Source organism: Gadus morhua, chromosome 12 (genome assembly GCF_902167405.1).
Source record: "Gadus morhua chromosome 12, gadMor3.0, whole genome shotgun sequence".
Lineage (NCBI taxonomy): Eukaryota > Metazoa > Chordata > Actinopteri > Gadiformes > Gadidae > Gadus > Gadus morhua.
This window is the reverse complement of record NC_044059.1, coordinates 1,973,997-1,993,849: the sequence shown is the minus strand read 5'-3', so window position 1 is coordinate 1,993,849 and position 19,853 is coordinate 1,973,997. Positions and strand designations below refer to the sequence as shown.

At 41.2% G+C, this 19,853-nt stretch overlaps 1 protein-coding gene across 1 annotated transcript in view; it reads right to left on the bottom strand.

Annotated features, from left to right (window-relative positions):
* The window catches only part of jak1 (Janus kinase 1), a 110,424-nt gene that overhangs the window by 72,491 nt on the left and 18,080 nt on the right, over nucleotides 1–19,853 (bottom strand). The window contains exons 2-3 of the mRNA XM_030372818.1: nucleotides 19,603–19,823; nucleotides 15,123–15,246 (exon numbers count right to left, since the gene is read on the bottom strand). Coding sequence (XP_030228678.1) covers nucleotides 15,123–15,246; nucleotides 19,603–19,816 — 338 coding nt within the window. The 5' untranslated portion in view covers nucleotides 19,817–19,823. The remainder of the gene's footprint in view (nucleotides 1–15,122; nucleotides 15,247–19,602; nucleotides 19,824–19,853) is intronic.

The following is a 19,853-nucleotide window of genomic DNA, read 5'->3' as shown; positions in this document are numbered from 1 at the left end:
TTCTCCAAAGGCAAAATGATATAACGAGTATTCTTGTTAGACAGCAACAACTCTCTTTATTGCCCCAAAAGGACATTGCTATTTTTGATGGGGACGTTTTACAGTTCCAGTCTTTTATACTGTCATTCGAACATGCTATTGAGTCTAAAACTGATAACAACAGAGACAGGCTGCATTTCCTCCAACAGTACACTAAAGGTCCGGCACAAGAACTTGTGAGAAGCTGCCAACTTATGAGTGAACAGAGGGGATATCCTAAAGCAAAAGGTCTGCTGCATGAACATTATGGTAATGAGTACAAAGTTGCCAGTGCCTATATTGACAAGGCGCTCTCATGGTCTAACATCAAGTCTGAAGACCCAAAGGCACTGCAAACATTCACTTTATTCCTCAGAAGTTGCTGCAATGTCATTGAAGAAATGATGGCTCAAATATAAAAGCAATAATCATGAAACTTCCGTACAAAATGCGGGAAAGATGGAGAAACATAGTATGTGAGCTACAAGAGAAGCGGTGCAGTAGAGCAACACTTATGGATCTGGTCAAATTCCTGGAGAAGCAAGTGAGAATATCCACTGATCCAGTGTTTGGCAACATTCAAGATCAAACCGTCGACGGAGCTAAAAGAAAAGTAACCCCCCCCCTCAAGTTAAAAGCAACAGGTAGTTTTGCAACAAATACTGACACCATTGAACCAAAATTCACATCCAAAATCCCCAACCAGTCACAAGGCCTTTGTCTCTTTTGCAACCGAGGTGGCCACACATTAGAGTCATGCTACGCTCTGAAGAAAAAGCCACATAGAGACAAAATTGACTTCTTAAAGGAAAAAGGAATATGTTTTGGCTGTCTTATGAAAGGACATACGAGTAAAGATTGCAAAAGGCATCTAATCTGTAACGTATGTGACAAAACCCACCCTGGACTCCTCCACATTACAAGAGAAGAAAATGGCAAACCAAGAGAGCAGTCGTCAGAGGAAATGGTGAGCTCTCTTCAGGCATGTGGTCATATTGGGGCCGGTAGTGATGAATGCAGACCTTCTATAGTGCCAGTCAAAATCAAAAGTAACACCAGTGACAAGACCATAGAGACATATGCCTTGCTTGATAATGGAAGTACTGCCACATTTTGTACCGAAGGGTTAATGGAACAACTCAACATCAATGGCAAGAGGACTCGCATTCTACTTCGCACCATGGGCCTAGATAAGTGTGTTCCATCACATATAACAGGACTAGAAGTCTCAGGACTTGAACAAGACAAATTCATCCCCCTGCCAAAAGTATTCACACAGAAAACTATACCGGTGACAAAGAATAACATTCCAAAACAGGGGGACTTGGCAAAATGGCCTCACATGGATAGAGTACATTTTCCAGCTATTGAGGCTGACGTGGAGCTGCTGATTTGGACCAATGTTCCAAAGGCTATGGAGCCCTGGGAAGTGATCCATAGCTCTAAAGAGGGACCCTATGCTGTGAAAACCATGTTGGGCTGGGTAATTAATGGTCCACTAGGTGTCAGCGACAACAGCGACAAGGACAGCTGTCCCACTGCCACTGTGAATAGAATATCTCTCATAGATGTTAATGAAATGTTGATCAATCAATGCAATCATGATTTCAAAGAGATATCAGCAGATGACAAGCCAGAGATGTCAATAGAAGATAAACGATTCATGAAAATTGCAAATGATTCAATTGCACTTAAAAATGGCCATTACCAACTAGACTTGCCATTTAGAAAGGAAAACACTGTAATGGCAAATAACAAAGTGATCGCAGAACAGCGTCTGGTGAATCTGAAAAGAAAATTAAAAAAGAATGAACACTTTCAAAGTGAGTACACTGATTTCCTTTCAGATGTAATTGATAATGGATATGCTGAAGTGGTGCCGCAAGAGCAACTGGAAAGGAAAGATGGAAGAGTGTGGTATATCCCACACCATAAATCACTAAGAGTTGTGTTTGACTGCAGTGCAACTTACCAAGGAATGTCATTAAACACAGAACTGCCACAAGGACCAGATCTGACAAATGGACTTGTCGGGGTCATTTCCAGATTCCGTCAGGAGCCAGTCGCAGTCATGACTGATATAAAGGCAATGTTTCACCAAGTAAGAGTGTCCCCAAATGACGTGGATTTTCTTAGGTTCTTATGGTGGCCTAAAGGTGATGTGAACCGTAAACCAGTTGAGCATCGTATGCTTGTGCACCTGTTTGGAGCCACGTCCTCCCCCAGTTGTTCAAGTTTTGCATTGAAAAGAGTTGCAGAGGACAATAAGAACAATTTTCCCCATGCAATAACTGACACTGTCAAAATAAATTTCTATGTTGATGACTAAAGCCCTACCCTCTGATCAGGAGGCCATACAGCTTGTCACTGATCTCTCAACTATATGCCACAAGGGAGGATTTCACCTCACAAAATGGATGAGCAACAGCCGAGCAGTGCTCTCCGTCATTCCAGAACAAAACAGGGCAAAAGGAGTAAAACAACTGGATTTAGACAAAGATAAACTTCCCACAGAAAGAGCACTTGGTTTGCAGTGGGGTGTTGAAAACGATGCATTTAAGTTTAACATCAAAGTCAAAGAAAAGCCACAAACCCGAAGAGGAATGCTATCTGTAGTGAGCTCAATCTACGACCCCCTTGGGTTCTTGGCCCCCTTAACACTGCATGCCAAGTGTCTCCTCCAAGAACTTTGCAAACAAAATCATGGCTGGGATCAACTTATACCTAAAGCGACATCTGAGAAATGGCTAAAATGGACTTCTGATCTTGTCAAGCTGGCAGTCTTTAAAGTAGACCGCTGCATTAAGCCAATACACTTTGGGAAACCAGTTCATGCCCAACTACATAATTTTTCAGATGCAAGTGACTATGGCTATGGTACAGTTAGCTACCTTCGGTTAACTAACAAAAGAGGAGAGGTCTCTCTGGCCTTTATGATGGGACGAGCCAGAGTTGCGCCGCTGAAAAATATCACTATCCCAAGAATGGAATTGACAGCTGCTATGTTGTCAGTCAAAGTGGACAAAATGCTCAGAGCAGAATTGCAGTTGCTACTGGAAAATTCTGTTTTTTGGACTGATAGTCAAGCAGTAATCAAGTACATTGCAAACGAGCATACCCGATTCCATACTTTCATTGCAAATCGAGTGTCAACAATCAGAGATAACACAAAGGTATCACAATGGAAGTATGTGGAGACAAAGTTAAATCCAGCCGACGATGCATCTAGAGGACTTAGTGCTGGAAGACTTGTGGATGGAAAAAGATGGATACAGGGACCAACTTTCCTGTTGAGGCCAATGAGTGAATGGCCAAGTGCAACCCTGAAATCCCATGCACTTAATCCAGATGATCCTGAAGTCAAAGTAAGGTTGGTTGTGCATAATATTGTTTTGAAGGAAACGGAAAACCCTACCAACCAACTGCTCTCTTATTTCTCCTGTTGGCTGAAGTTAAGAAAGGCTGTGGCATGGATATTAAAGTTAAAAGGTGTCTTGCAATCTCTAGTAAAACAGAGAAAAGAAAAGGAATCCTGTGTCAATCGCCCATACACACGATCACAAAGTAAAGTGACTCACTCACAGCAGATGGGAAGGAAGGCTATAAGTGAACAACACATAAATATCGATCTTGAAACAGCAGAAAAATCTGTTTCTGCCAAAGACAAATATTCCCAGAAGAGATGACCAGATTGGAAATGGCGCCATCTGGGGTCAAAAGGTCAAGTCCCCTTTATAAGTTGGACCCAGTATTGGAGGATGGAATTTTGAGAGTGGGAGGTAGACTTGACAGATCAGCTATGCCTCAACAAAGCAAACATCCTATTATTCTGTCAAAGAACATGCATATTTCCTCTCTTATCCTTCGCCAAATCCATGAAAATGTTGGTCATAATGGAAAGAACCATGTTCTCTCGCAGCTGCGCCAGAAATACTGGATTACAGGTGCAAATGCCGCTGCAAGAAAGATCATCTCAAAATGTGTTGAATGCAGGCGCGTAAGAGGAAGACCAGGAGAACAGAAAATGGCAGGTTTACCTGTTGAAAGACTAATACCAGATAACCCTCCATTTACAAACGTTGGACTTGATTATTTTGGGCCCATCGAGGTAAAGAAAGCAAGGAGCCTCGTGAAAAGATACGGTGTCATATTCACCTGCATGTCAAGCAGAGCAGTGCATTTGGAGGTCGCTCACTCACTTGATACAGACTCCTGTATAAATGCAATAAGGAGATTTATCTCCAGAAGAGGACAAGTGGAACATCTAAGATCAGATAATGGAACCAATCTGGTTGGAGCGGAGAGAGAGTTAAAGAAAGCTCTTTTAACACTGAATCAACACCAAGTCCAAGATTCCCTGCTACAACATGGAGTGAAGTGGAGTTTCAACCCCCCTGCTGCCTCTCATCACGGTGGAGTGTGGGAGCGACTTATCAGAATGGTGAGATGCATACTCTGTTCAGTTTTGCATCAACAAACTCTCGATGATGAAGGCCTGTGTACTGTGTTTTGCGAAGTGGAAGCAATTCTTAACAGTCGGCCTATAACAACTGTCTCAGCTGATCGACACGATCTTGAAGCACTGACACCTAATCACATTCTTCTCCTGAACACCAAGCCTGCTTTGCCCCCAGGACTCTTTCAAAAATCAGACCTCTATGCTCGACGTCGCTGGAAGCAGATCCAGTACATAGCAGAACTGTTTTGGAAGCGCTGGACGAAAGAGTACCTGCCCTTACTGCAGGAGAGACAAAAGTGGTGTGCAGTAAGAAGGAACTTTCAAATTGGAGATGATAGTGGATTCAACAGCACCCCGTGGCTCTTGGTTGCTTGCCAGGATAAAGGAAACCATTGCTGACTCAAAGGGTCTCGTTCGCTCTGTCAAACTACAGACCAGGACAAGTGTTCTTGAGCGGCCTATAACCAAGATCTGCCTGCTGTTGGAGACAGAAGATTGAAATGAACTTGAAATAATTTATTATTTTTGATGTATTTCGGCACATATAGTAGCTCCTTCTTATTTAGATTGATATAATTGTAATTGTTACACACCTATACAAGGGGGCCGGTGTGTAGGAGCCATATTCAGTTTAGTATTATTTGTGTGCAATGGTTGTTTTTGGTGACCTCTACAGGTCTTGAGTGCCTGTGTGCATATAATAGGAGATCGACAGAGTGCCAGGTGTGGCTGATTACACAGCAAGTTTTTCTACAATGGCTTGGCCCACATCCTGCTCTTTGTTTGTTTTAAGTATTCTCAGTCAGTTTTCTTTGATTTTTGTACAAAATAAACCACAAGACCTTTTCTGCAAACCCAACAAACTTCTGGACAATATCGTTTTTGGACTCAAGCATTGTTAGAATCTAGTCTGCAGTCAGTCACCAGTTATGTTAATTGGAACAAGGAAAATCTGAGAAACGTCACTACAACACTATATCAAATCCCAAAGCAAACTGCACATTACCTGATGGGTATTTTGGGTGATATGAGTAAAAGAAACAGTCACATCTGAGAGTGTGCTAGCGCTGCTCGATTGTGGAAAAAAAATCATCATCACGATTATTTTGGTCAATATTGAAATGACTTGACTGAATGTTTGAAAACATGATGTATTTATTTAGCATGTCTCGCCCAAAAACCCTTTGTAACAGAGAACTTGGAAATTTCGCCTTAAAAAAATACAGAAAATGGTCAAGTACAAAATGTTCAAATCTTAAATAATGTAAAGATATCTATCCAGCTGTTCTGCACTTTCTATAAAACCTTTAATATATATATATATTAGTGGTGGGCCGTTATCGGCGTTATGGCTGCGTTAACGCGAAACTTTTATCGCGCGATAAAAAAGATATCGCCGTTAATCTATTTTCAAACACTTCCTTGTTCGGACCCATCACGTGACTGAACTAACCAATCAGAAGCTAGAATTTAGGCTGAGGTAAACGTGAGGGAATCAGAGAGGCAGAATATCCTGACTGGGTTAAATATGTAAACATGTAAATATGTAATAATTGTGTAACATAAATATGTAAATGATTAATTGACTAAAAATTGTAAGTACATTTCTAGCAAATTAACTCCAATATAAATTATATAAATTTATTCTACAACTTTCAAATATTTAACTTCTAAACCTTACATTATTATGGATTATTACACGGCTCTTCTCAATGCTGTAGACTGCTCCATTCACTTGCATGGGCCTTCCCAACGTTCAGCTGTCAATTATTTTTGTTTATGCTCCGTTCACTTGCATGGGCACTTCACAACTTCCGGCGGTGAATTACATTTGATAAATCACCATTGTCCAGTATAATTGACCGTTGTCAAGGTAAACAAACAGATTTTTTTGCCGTTTGCCATTTTAATCTAGATTAATTTTGGAATTAATCTAGATTAAAGAAAAATATCTATGCCCCCCACTAATATATATATATATATATATATATATATATATATATATATATATATATATATATATATATATATATATATATATATATATATATACATACATACATACATACATACATACATACATACATACATACATACATATATACAGGTGCTGGTCATATTATTAGAATATCATGAAAAAGTTGATTTATTTCATTAATTCCATTTAGAAAGTCAAACCTGTAGAATGTATACATTCATTCCAAACAGACTGATACATTATAAGTGTTTTTTGCCAAAAAGAAGATGATTATAGCTGACAACCAATGAAAACCCTAAATTCAACATCTCAGAAAATTAGAATATGGTGAAAAGGTCAGATTTTGAAGACACCTGGTGCCACACTCTAATTAGCTAACTAACTCAAAACACCTGGAAAAGCCTTTAAATGGTCTCTCGTTTTGATTCTGTATGACACACAATCATGGGGAAGACTGCTGACTTGACAACTGTCCAAAAGATGACCATTGATACTTTAAAGAAGGAGGGCAAGACACAAAAGGTCATTGCCAAAGAGGTTGGATGTTCCCAGAGCTCTGTGTCCAAGCACATTAATAGAGAGGCGAAGGGAAGAAAAAGATGTGGTAGAAAAGAGAGTACAAGCAAGAGGGATAAACGCGCCCTGGAGAGGATTGTCAAACAAAACCGATTCAAAAATGTGGGGGAGATCCACAAAGAGTGGACTGTAGCTGGAGTCAGTGCTTCAAGAAGCACCACACACCGACGTATGCAAGATATGGGCTTCAGCTGTCGCATTCCTTGTGTAAAGCCACTCTTGAATAAGAGACAACGTCAAAAGCGTCTCGCCTGGGCTCAAGACAAAAAGGACTGGACTGCTGCTGAGTGGTCCAAAGTTATGTTTTCAGATGAAAGTAAATTTTGTATCTCCTTTGGAAATCAAGGGTCCAGAGTCTGGAGGAAGACAGGAGAGGCACAGAATCCACGTTGCCTGAAGTCCAGTGTAAAATTTCCACAGTCAGTAATGGTCTGGGGTGCCATGTCATCTGCTGCTGTTGGTCCACTGTGTTTCCTGAGGTCCAGGGTCAATGCAGCAGTCTACCAGGAAGTTTTAGAACACTTTATGCTGCCTGCCGCGGACCAACTTTATGGAGGTGACGATTTCATTTTCCAACATGACTTGGCACCTGCACACAGTGCCAAATCTACCAGTACCTGGTTTAAGGACCATGGTATCCCTCTTCTTGATTGGCCTGCATACTCACCTGACCTTAACCCCATAAAAAACCTATGGGGTATTGTGAAGCGGAAGATGCGAGATGCCAGACCCAACAATGCTGAAGAGCTGAAGGCCACTATTAAAGCAACCTGGGCTCTCATAACACCTGAGGAGTGCAACAGACTGGTCGACTCCATGCCACGCCGTATTGCTGCAGCAATTCAGGCAAAAGGAGCTGCAACTAAGTATTGATTGCCATACATGCTGAAACTTTCCATGTTCATACTTTTCAGTTGGCCCACATTTCTAAAAAATCATTTTTTGTACTAGTCGTAACTAATATTCTAATTTTCTGAGATACTGAATTTGGGATTTTCAGTAATTGTCAGTACTAATCATCCAAATTAAAAGAAATAAACATTTCAAATATATCACTCTGTGTGTAATGAATTGATATAATATGTAAGTTTCACGTTCTGAATATAATTACTGAAATAAATCAACTTTTTCATGATATTCTAATAATTTGACCAGCACCTGTATATATGTGCTGTCAGTTTAACGCGTTTATTAACGGCGTTAACGCAAACCAATTTTAACAGCGTTAATTTTTTTATTGCGCCATTAACGCTCTTTTGGCTTGGCAAAGGTTGTAGTTTTTTCACCTGCTGTCTAGCAACAACTGGTCATGTAAGAAAAACAACAACACCATATCGGATCTAGCTACACCGGATACAAAACAACAAGCACGCCGCACAAACTTTTTGGGGCAAGCAAGGATACGGAGCCGGTAAAAAAACTCCTTAAAAGTGTGTGTGTGTTTGTGTGTCACTCTGTTCGAGCCTGCACGAGAGTTTAATGTTGTCATTAGCTGTTACGTCTTTCTGACCAATCACAGTTCAAGGCCTACCTGGGCTGTACCACTTTTGGAGGGGCCGCTCAGTTACTCCCCTCTAGACAAAATCGACTTGGTTGCAACATTGACAGTTTGTAATTGTTGCGTCTGTTGAGTGAGTGAAAGGTTGCGGGTGCACAGCTCAGGCTGCGTGACGGCGCTACACGGAATTTTATAAACGCAATATTGTTATCCCGCAGTAATCAACCCGACAGCCCCCGAAACGTTAACGTGCATGTATCTTTTGTTTGTGTATGTGGGCTAGGGCTGTCACTTTTTATTAGGCGTGAAATATCCGTATTCGAATCTTACTACTATATTAGCTGGCATGTCGCACCAGTTACTCATGTGCGCAGGCACCAAGCGGCCTGCATCTCACACACACACACAGCATGCGCAAACGCATACATACATCGCAAGCGCGAACATACACACACACCGCACAAACATACACGGAAACGCACACACGCGCACACACAAGCACACACCGCACGTCAAGACAAAGGCAGCGACACATACACGGAAGCGCGCGTGCACACACACACACCGCATGTCAAGACAAAGGCCGCGACACACTCGCCCATGTAAGACGTTATGTTTCTAAACATCACGGCTCAGCCATCAATACACGCGCAGGTAAGAACACACATGCACGCGCACACACCGCATCGACACTCGCCAAGGTAAGACGCTATGTTTTTAAACATAACGGCTCCACCAACGACACACGCGCAGGTAAGAACACACACGCACACACCGCAGCGAGACTCGCCCAGGTAAGACGTTATGTTTTAAACATAACGGCTCCGTCATTGATACATGCGCAGGTAAGAACACACACGCACGCGCACACACCGCAGCGATACTCGCCAGGGCAAGACGTTATGTTCTGGCTCTGCCATCGACAAACACTCCCAGGTAAGACGTTCTGTCTATAGACTGTAGAAATTGCGATGAAAGAAGGGAAAAGACAATTTCTCACCGCGACAAGCAACAGCAGGTCGTTCATTTTTCAAAAAACGTTAAATTCAAACATTGCGCCGACCAGCATATCAACAAAAAAGAAGCGCAATCTCTTAAAGAGACAGCGTCCCTATAACACAGAACGAAAACAAACTCGATTTTGATTTTATTTTTTTTGATGAGACATTCATTTTTTTTATGAATGTCTCTTTTAAAAAAAAACAAGGTGGAAACTTGGAAAAAAAATCCACATATGGACGAGATTGACTCGACAACAAACGCGGAACCGGAACCTTCAGACAAAGCCAGCTCCGCCCATGACTCCGTCTCGGCCAACAGGAAAACGTACAGGTTTAACCCCCAGTGGTTAAAAACTTTCAATTGGCTGGTCTAGGACCAATCCAAGAAGTGTATGTTTTGTAAATGTTGCCTCGAGGCAGGGGAAAAGACATCTGGGAAGACACCCCACATTAAAGGGAACACAATTTTCAATAGGGACAACGTCATAAGCACAACTTGTCAAAGCGTCACATCGCTTGCCGGGATGCTTTTTGGGCAAAAACACAGGTTAACCGTGCTGATTCGATCACCGCTACTGTGAGCAAACAAAACAAAAGCATGAACGAGGACTAGTGCTGTCAAGCGATTTAAATATTTAATCGCGATTAATCGCATCAATGCCATAGTTAACTCACAATTAATCGCGAGCAATCGCGATTAATCGCAAATGCTTTTTCTATGCTAAAAATCCCTTGATTTCTTTGTCCCATTAATTTTTCTCATTTTAATGCTCTAATCAACATGGAGAAGTGCATCGGCCTGCCTTGTGCAAATGTTTTTTTATTGATAACTACATTGGCATATACTGATCAAAACAGGACGATACAAAAAAAAAAGCCTATAGTGCAATTAAACGATGAACATACAAACATACTGCCTTGAGCATAGCAGTCAGGCGACTGCTTCTTTGTTTTGAGCCCAAAAAGAAAAAAAGAATTGCCTTAATCGCGCGATAAAAAAATGAACGCCATTAAAATTGGTTTGCGTTAACACCGTTAACGCGTTTAACTGACAGCACTCATGAGGACATAATTAGGGAAATCAAAATTTCGATTTAAAATGTCAATGCACTTTTCAGCCCTGAAGAACAGTAAAAGCTTTTAAATAATTGATTTGCCTGCATAGTATACTACACTTCCCATTGAACAATTACCCCTTTTACCATAAATTCACTAATTTTATAATATAATCAAATGCTCACACTAGCTGATTTGAGACACACGATTGAGTCCTGATATTCTCCTGATGGGCCGTATTTGTGAACAACATATCCTAACATTTGTACCCTGAAAATCTCCTGAATAATACTACCCCTGAGGTAGTATTTTCTCCGTAGGAAATGTAAATTACCTTATATGAGAATGAAGAGTAGAAAGTCTGCATTTCTCACACCACTTCAGTGGGCGTGTTGAAGACACTTCTGCATGTCATTGAGTGGCCTCCTAAATGATAAGTCTGTTGCCTTTTGTTTGCTGAATGGTTAAAAATATAAAAAATGTTGGCACTGCTTTAAGAGTAATTTGTGGTGAACAAATGTTATACGGTGTAACATTATAGGCAAAATGTTATTAAATTATGCACTCAGTAATTTGTTACATTGCCGACTGGGGATCCACATTATTGCTTTGGGTTTAATTACAACTAGAGGTTGAGCGCACGCAATGCACACGCGAAAACTCTAGTATAAATTATTCGGTTTTAAAAGTGTCATGTTGTGTAGTGCATTTTTTAAAGTCTACGATAAGACAGTTTGGTTTTTATTTTATTGTTCGCGATGTCCTCCATTCGCGGGTGCTCTGATCAAGCGAATACTAGTATATCCTGTTTCGAAAATGGATAAAGCAAAGAGCAGCAAACCTGATCAGAAAATTGCGCCCCCAAGTCATCCCCGCAGACAGCCACACGCTGCATTGGTTGAGAGAAACAGGCTGCAACAAATACCCGCTTCTCTCAACATTGAAACGCAAATACCCATGTTTGCCAGGCACCAGTGTTCACGTTAGCCGGCTATAGCCGGACATTGGCCGATTGCACGCACGCATGGCTGGTATAATAAAATGTAAACGGCCCTCATGTCCAAGAAAAAAAAAGAAAGAAGTTTGCATTTATGTATGAATTAATCAGTAGCATATGAAAACCAGTAGCGATTCCTGGCCGAGCTCACCAGGGAGGCAAACACGAACGTGCATTCATGAACACGCGCAGTGCACCCGCACATGCATACACATGTCACTCAGTGGCCACGCTATTGAACGCTGATTGGCTGTCATCACGCGAAATTCGCGTCAAAGTTGAAATATTTCAATTGAGCGAGTTTGTCGCGGCAGAAATCCTCGTGAAGGCGCTCACCTGTGCGCGGCGAAAGTGTGGCGCGACAAATCAAAACTTGTCGCCGGTTTTCTCTCGCGAAAAATTTGCCCGATACGCGTCTCTACGTTCACTTTGTATGGGATCTTGTCGCCCGTCGCGTTTGGTGTGAACGCACAAATCTTTCCCGACTAGGCAAAGCTGGCCAAAATCGCCAGTACAATCCCCGTGTCCAGTGTTCCTGCGGAACGAGGCTTTTCTCTCCAAAACAGGATTAAAACATCTATCAGAAACCGCCTAGCTGAGGAAAAGGTGACGAGGTATGATGCGCATATCGAGCTTTGGGCCGGGGTTGAAAGACTTCAACTTTTCGCGAGCAGCGGAGCACTTCCATGCCATGAAGTTGCGCCAAAAGTAGCCTGCAAGAATTTCAATTATCGAATTAATTATTTTTTACCCGTTTACCATTTTTGCCGAGAATGGCCGTTATGTTTTTTTTCCTAGGCTTATTTAATAAATGGCATTTATTGAAGCAACTTAGTTTGTGTCGTTTAAATGTGGACTTTTGGTGATCATTTTGGTGATCAGTAACTGAGCAAAGATCATTATTAGTGAATAACGTCCGGAAGATATTCCAAATGTCCGATATTCTGGAATAGTGTCGGACATTTGACCGCCCAAGAAAAAGTGTAGCATGAACCCTGCCAGGCACGTCTATGCGCTCCGAACGTGTGGTCTCCACCGCAGGGAACATCTTGAATAAAAAGAGAGCCGCACTTGATCAAGTTGATAGATTGATTTGTTGGCAAACAACATTAAGAAATGAATTTCTTGCAGATAGGCTATAGACCTTACTCCTGCTGCTGCCTCCTGTTTAAATTGTGCAGATTACGTCTAATTTTGAGATATGCATCATGGCACTAGATATTGATTAAGTTGGTTACCTGTTTCAAACAACGATTTCTCTTCCGATAGGATATGGCCCAAGTCCTGTTTATGTCTCCTCTTGTCACACAATACATTTTTGGTTGAATCTCCGTTAAGTTGCGTTGGGGGGGGGGGGGGGGGGGGGGGGGGGGTATCGTAGTGAAATAAAGTTTCTGTTGTGTTTTATTTGGCGTTTGGGAAATCCCATTGAAACGGAAACCGGAACCGGACATGTTTATGTTTGGTTGTAGTCTTTTCGCTCGGTTCTCCGTATCAACAGTAGGGCAAGACCCGAGTGAAAAGTCTACAACCAACCTCCCTTGCAATGAGCAATGAGACTTCCAACCGAAATCAATGGAATTACAAAATGCCAAATAAAACACGACAGAAACTATTTCGCTACCATACTTGATGAAAAAAAAGAAGACGAGGATGTCTGCATTGCCTTGGGAGAGTGTAGACTCTAAACTCTCCCCAGGCAATGCAGCAGGGGCGGATGGTGTATAGGGGCGATTATGGGGGGACGCACTACAAACTGGGAGAAAGAGGATTTTTTTTTTTTTTTTTTTTATAACACGGCAAAAGTCGTTTTCAGTGTTCTAGACCTATTATCTGTCATTGTCCAATCAGAATCGTCAGATTCAAGTCGCGTTTCAAATGGTCCCGCCTCTATGGGCGAATTCATCTACGTGGAAAATCGCCCAAGCCTTCTCCGTTGACTCTAATGTTAAAAGTTTTTTTTTTCGGAAATTGAGCCTTCAATGCATTTTCAATGGGGATTTGGGACTCGCCCTAACGTGCTTGCGTCATACGTAACTGAGCAAAGAGCGATCAAGTCACTTGCTGATTTGATTTGAAATGTGCGCAATTCCGTTTCGTCTCTCAAAGAAGTTCCTTTTAGTCGAGGATCCAATTCAGAAAAATTGGCATTAAAAAAATCCGGACCTCCTAGACCAAAATTATTGATTTAAACAAATTTCTACAAAGGTGGGAAAGTCCTACACCCGAGGATTTTCAACAAATTGGTACGAGAAAAAAAGCTGGCTAGCAAGTTGTGACGCAGTCCCTCACAACCCCACACCACCACCCTACCCCTGTCAAGTGTATATTGTATATAGTTCTCTGCAAACCTTTGGTGGCATCATGCCTTCAGTGTGTATATTGTATATAGTTCTCTGCAAACCTATGGTGGCATCATGCCTTCAGTGTGTATATTGTATATAGTTCTCTACAAACCTATGGTGGCATCATGCCTTCAGTGTGTCTTGAACAACCACACATAAAAGGGTTAGGGTTAGGGTTAAGGGTTAGGGCTAAATGCATACTTAACTGTAGATAGATTTATGAGTGAAGTTACCAACACAATAGATCGTCCGTAACACGCTCACCCCTTTTAGAATCACATTCTCTCACTCTCACTCTCTTACAAACACACATACAGATAAAGAGAGAGAGAATGTTAACTTGTGTATACCGGTAATACCCAATTATTATTGATGTATTTGCACTTTTAATCTTGCTGAATTCTACAAGGCAAATAAATTAAGTAAAAACTTAGTTCCCCGGCTCCATTCGTCTTTGTAAGGAAATGTTCTATTTTGTCTTTATTATTTTGTCAGAATGCACCAGAATGCTTAGTTTTTATATGAAAAACACAAAAAAATCTTCGGGGGGAGGAGAGCCCCCAGACCCACCTACAGGGGTATGGTTTACAAACTTTCTCCCCCCCCTATAATAAAATTCACCAGCCGCCACTGCAATGCAGACATCCTGAATTGTAAATCCAGGGTTAGTGATTATTTACTATCCATGTTAAAAAGAAGAAGGAATAATGCTTCAGATTGCAATTTTTTAAATATTGACTATGCTTAAAGGAAGGATTATCACCTAATTTTTCACTTTATTTTGTTTTTACACATTAGAAGATTTTATTTAAAGTCACATTTGACTTCTTATCTTTGTTGTTGTTGTTGTTGAACCGAAAATGATCCGACCCGTGACTCAAAAACCGTGACACGATCTGAACCATGAGTTTTGTGATCCGTCGCACCCCTAGCGTGTACAAATCAAACTGTACAGCACTGGGAGGCATAAGCATAACAAAACAAGGGAGGCAAGCACATGTTGACACGCACATGAAACACACAATAGAACATCCGTCACCACAGAGGCCTTCCTTTCCACTTGCGTATGCGAGAGCAAGGCAAGCACATGAACAAAAAGGAAATGCTTTGCTGTGCTTAGACACGTCTGCTCCTCAAACACTTTGACGTCAATACAAGTTCACGCCGAGACATGCTGTTAGTGCTGCTTCATACCTCATTCGGTAGTGGACCGTGAGGCTGGTCTCTTCCGTGATCTTGAACTCGTGGTTTGGGGGGTACCACAGGTCGTTTGTTTCATCATACAGGGAAAACAGGTTGTGGCACAGAGGAGAGATCGCTGTGAAGTGAGAGGAGAAATATGAACACCAAAAATAAAAAGGTACTTTCATCGCTACATTTGGTCAGATTTCAGCAACAAGCATTCTAGAATTTAGAATTATCAGAAAAATCTGCCTTTTAAAAAAAGAGTCCTGTTCTACAATACAAACAGTAAAGACATTAATTAATCAAAGCGATCCTAATATATTATTGGATATATATGGATTTGACCAAACACATGCCCAAATCCATTCATCAATCATTTTCTTTTTGGTTCCCCTTAAAAAAATTAAAAAAAAGTTTTTTGGGATAATACCTCAGTCTGCTCCAAATGTAAAAACACATGCCAATAGCCCCTTGAAGCGCTCAAGTATCCAGCAATGGCTGAGCATAACACAGAAGTGACTAGTGTGCATTAGGGCTGGGCGATTTTTCGGTTTAATCGATTAATTTGCATTTTTTCTTTCCTACGGTTTGTGAAATGGCTGAACCGAAAAATCGCGATTTAAAAACAGTTCCAGACTCTTCCGATTTGTTTTGCTGAATAGACTCCGTATAGCCTCCTCTCTCACTTTCCAGAACGCGCGCAAACTCAGCCTACTGCAATCACAATTCACCTCGCCCCCGACAGACTTGGGGGAGAGCCGGGTCGATTGAAACACTTCTCAGTTAAACGTCTTTTGCAAAGATGACGTTATGTATACAAATAATTTGTGATCAACAACCTCACATGTGTGTTCTCTTAGTTACAAGCAGTGGTGTAGTCTACGTGATACGCAGGTATACGCCGTATACCCACTAGGAACGCACCAGGATTTGCGTATACCCACTTAAAAATGTGCACGGATACGTATCAATCGTCTTGTGACAGATCTTTCACTTCTGTGTTTATTTTTCGGAAATATCGGTTGGGTATAACTGCAATAAAATACTTTAAGCAGGGGAAGTTATCTCCTACATTCACCATTCATAAAATTCCCGCTGCGCGCTCGCGCTCTGCCCTGTCTCTGTTACGAAGCGCGAAGCTGCCCCTGCATCTCTGCACGTTAGTTGGCGGGCCGAGCCCCTCCTTCTCGCGTGTGTGTGCGTGCGTGCGTGCGTGCGTGCCGTGTGTGTGTGTGTGTCCAGTTCCTCCCATATTAATGTGTAAACCACATAATAAGTAGTCAACAGAAGACAATGTTTTAATCCCACTTTATATCTCCTTGTTACTTTTAGATGAGAACCCCTGGCCAGCCTTTCAGACTGGGTGTCAGGCTAGGGAATTTAAAAACAGGCATCCTTGGTTAGAGTGGAGGGAAAAAAGTTATAGGTAAATGTCAGCCAACATACAGTTGGTATACACAATTGAAATTCATAATGTTAATCACTATGCAAATGAGAGTATAGCTAATTCATGGTCATTTTTAAGGTGCAGTAATTTCACACTTTTACACAATTCAATTACTGTATGGTATGTTAGATAACAACAGTAAGAGCTCAAATTAGAGCAATTGAAAGAGTGAAACATTAGTCTCCTGTCATCTCCTTCTCATGCACTGGTTAGCCATGGATGTAAACAGTTCATTCAATTATTTTGAGTAGATTTTGTCCTTGTTTAGCATGTGCTATTGCTACTATAGATATACAAAGGACAACTTGTAATTTTTGTGTTCTATTTGTTCATACTGTTATTAAAACTGATAAACCTACTCAGCTTTCCATGATTGTTGATAATCGTTATACTCTTAAATCAGCGGGTTGTAGACCCCTGCGTTGGTGATTTTGGTGCGACACCCCATAAGCGCCACACACGTACATGGGTTTCAATGGAATTTGTTTAGAGAAAAACAGAAAAAAAAAAGAGGTTTAAATCGAAAATCGTCCATTAGTTAGAAAAAATCGAGATTTTATTTTTAGGGCAAATCGCCCAGCCCTAGTGTGCATACCTACTTTTTCTTTCACTTTCATTCTGAAAATCATTAAAAATATGCCTGAGCTAGTTTGAAGTAAAGAGAAAGTCTAATATCAGGATGTTGCTTCTCTGACGTTACCTGCCTGGTAGTTTGTGGTCTGTTAAAACAGAAGGCAGACAGACAGGAGGGAGGTAAACAAACAGACAAGTGCTGAAATACATATTTACACTAGCTGGAAGCAAAACTGTAATACTGTCAAAGCTGGAAGATATTAGTAGTAGCTGTAGAAGTAGAAGTAGTTATGGACTGGTAGTAGCAGCTGAAGTAGTAGCTGAAGTAGTAGTAGCTGAAGTATAAGTAGTAGTAGTAGTAGCTGAAGTAGAAGTACCGTAGTAGTAGTAGCTGAAATAGTAGTAGTAGCTGAAGTAATAGTGGTACTAGCTGCACAAACGATATGCCTTATGAAAGGCAGGTTTTTTATTTTTTTCAACCATCCGAAATTGTATGTACTCGCCTAATGCTCATTTTACCAGCTTAAAATAAAATAAAATATTGACCAAGTTACGAAGTCTGAACTGAGTAAAAAGTGTCAGAGAATGCTCCGCCGTCCTCCCATTGTAAAAAATATTATTTTAAAAGTAGACTATCTTAAAAAGTATAAAATATTTTTAAAATCTGAAAAGAATTCTGCGATTCCAAGCTGATTTGAACATTTTAAAATTGGATTGGAGTGTCTAGGTGTAACATTTATGAAGGAGATAGGTGCCAAAGTTTGTAGAGAATAATAAAGAAGAAAGAATAAAACTTAAGAACAATAGTTGAGCACCGCATGCAGCACTCACCTAAATATATAATAATAATAATATAATATATAGCTATCTATATAATATAATATCGCGGCCAAAAGCTATATGTGTGCCTCCGGATGATATTATGAATCATAATGACTTTGTCTGACGTCTCTGGTACTTCGACAACAAGTAAAGACTCGTAGTGGGGGTTATCTCGGCCATGGTTGGAAAGGAATTGGGGGATAGGAACTTTGGCTTTGAATCTCTGAATACTCCCGGAGCCGAGCTGCCGGACTCTCGCCGGACTCCCGGAACAGCTCCGCTCCGGGAGTCCTGCGACGAAGTAGGGAGTCCGCTGGACAGACACATGGTCAAACTGACAAATTAGACATCAATTTGTACAGAGTCTCCCTGCTTCTGAAATGCAAACATCTCGCTCAGTCCGTTGGTCCGCTTAATCGTATTTATTTATGCTCTGATGGGAGGGGGTTGGGGAAGTGGGTGGTAATATTCAAATGTGTCTAACTCCTACGTCAGAGTAGGCGCCGAAACTGACTCGCTCATCTGGAAACTGTAGGCGGGATACTTCAGAAATGCATATCTTAAAAAAGAAAACATGTTCAGACTTATTTCAAAGTTGTATGCGTGTGGCAGCACCAGAGACCAAAAAAACTAAAGAAATCCCATAAAAAGAGTTGTTTTCATAATAAGTAACCTTTAATTGACCAGAGTGGGTGTTATCTTTGTTAATTTCCAACACCCGACCAATATACCTTATTCAGCAGCAGCCATATTGGATAATTGGGTGGTAAACCTTCAATAATCTCTGGGGAAACCATGAAAATTAAATTGAAATACAATCAAAATGCCTCTGGGTTGGGAAATTGAGTGCAGGACAAAAACAAACAAACACCCAACTAACCAATAACTTGAATGTGTTCTTGCCAAGTGCTTAAACTACTCAGGTGAATAAGCAAAAAAAATGCAACATTTATTTATGGGTTGCAGAGCCTTACGTTAAGCCGTAAGGAAACGCTCCCACTCTAATTACTGAGAGCTGCTACACTGAGCCTGTCTGACGACCAGCGGACACACAGCAAACTGACTTGAAGTCTTAGTACCGTTGTCATTGGAGCTTCAAGTGAGTTGGTTGGAAGATCACCAACACAAACATTTGTTGGTTAAATGACATAACATGTACAGTATGCACAATCCAATTGGGACTGTTCAAAACAATTAAAAAACAGTATGAGCTGAGCGACACTCATTAGTTGTTTATTCTATATATGCTCTGAGGCCGAGAACAACTTTGTGGTTGACCTACCAATCCCTACAGATCAACCACAGTGACTATTTATACTAGGTCAGTCAGCGGTCACTGCACTACAGTTTGCTGATTGATACCCACTTCATTGGATTCCCAATGGAATCAAGCCCTGCAGTCAATGTACCACTCTTTCCTTTGGCTATTGCTTTAAGGGTTAAGGTTACCAATTTGAAACTAAGTGACTTTTCACTTTGTGTTAAACAATCCACATCAGGAATAAACCTTCCTCACCTCTTCCTGTACTCTGTTTGGTTAGGGAAATCACATCAATAGCTATCATTGACAACACTTCCAAATTCAAAAATGTATAATTAAATCATACGCTCGTGCTTCGTTGAATCCAAAGCAAGCAGTTAACTCACAGCATCTCTTGGCTGACTCCACGCAAATGTCTTCCGTGGTGTGGCAGTCTCTGAAGTACTCCAGCTGGTTGGTGTCCGCCAGGTAGAAGTGCACCTCCAAGCCCTTCGGAGAGGGAGAGGCGGGCGAGGAAGGGATCGGGGTCCTCTTGCCAGACCTCTTCATCTTCCCACACAGTTGCCGGCTCAGCTGCTCCATCATGCCGAGAGTTGGCATCCAGATGCTTGGGTCATTGCGAAGAAACAGAAGGTTG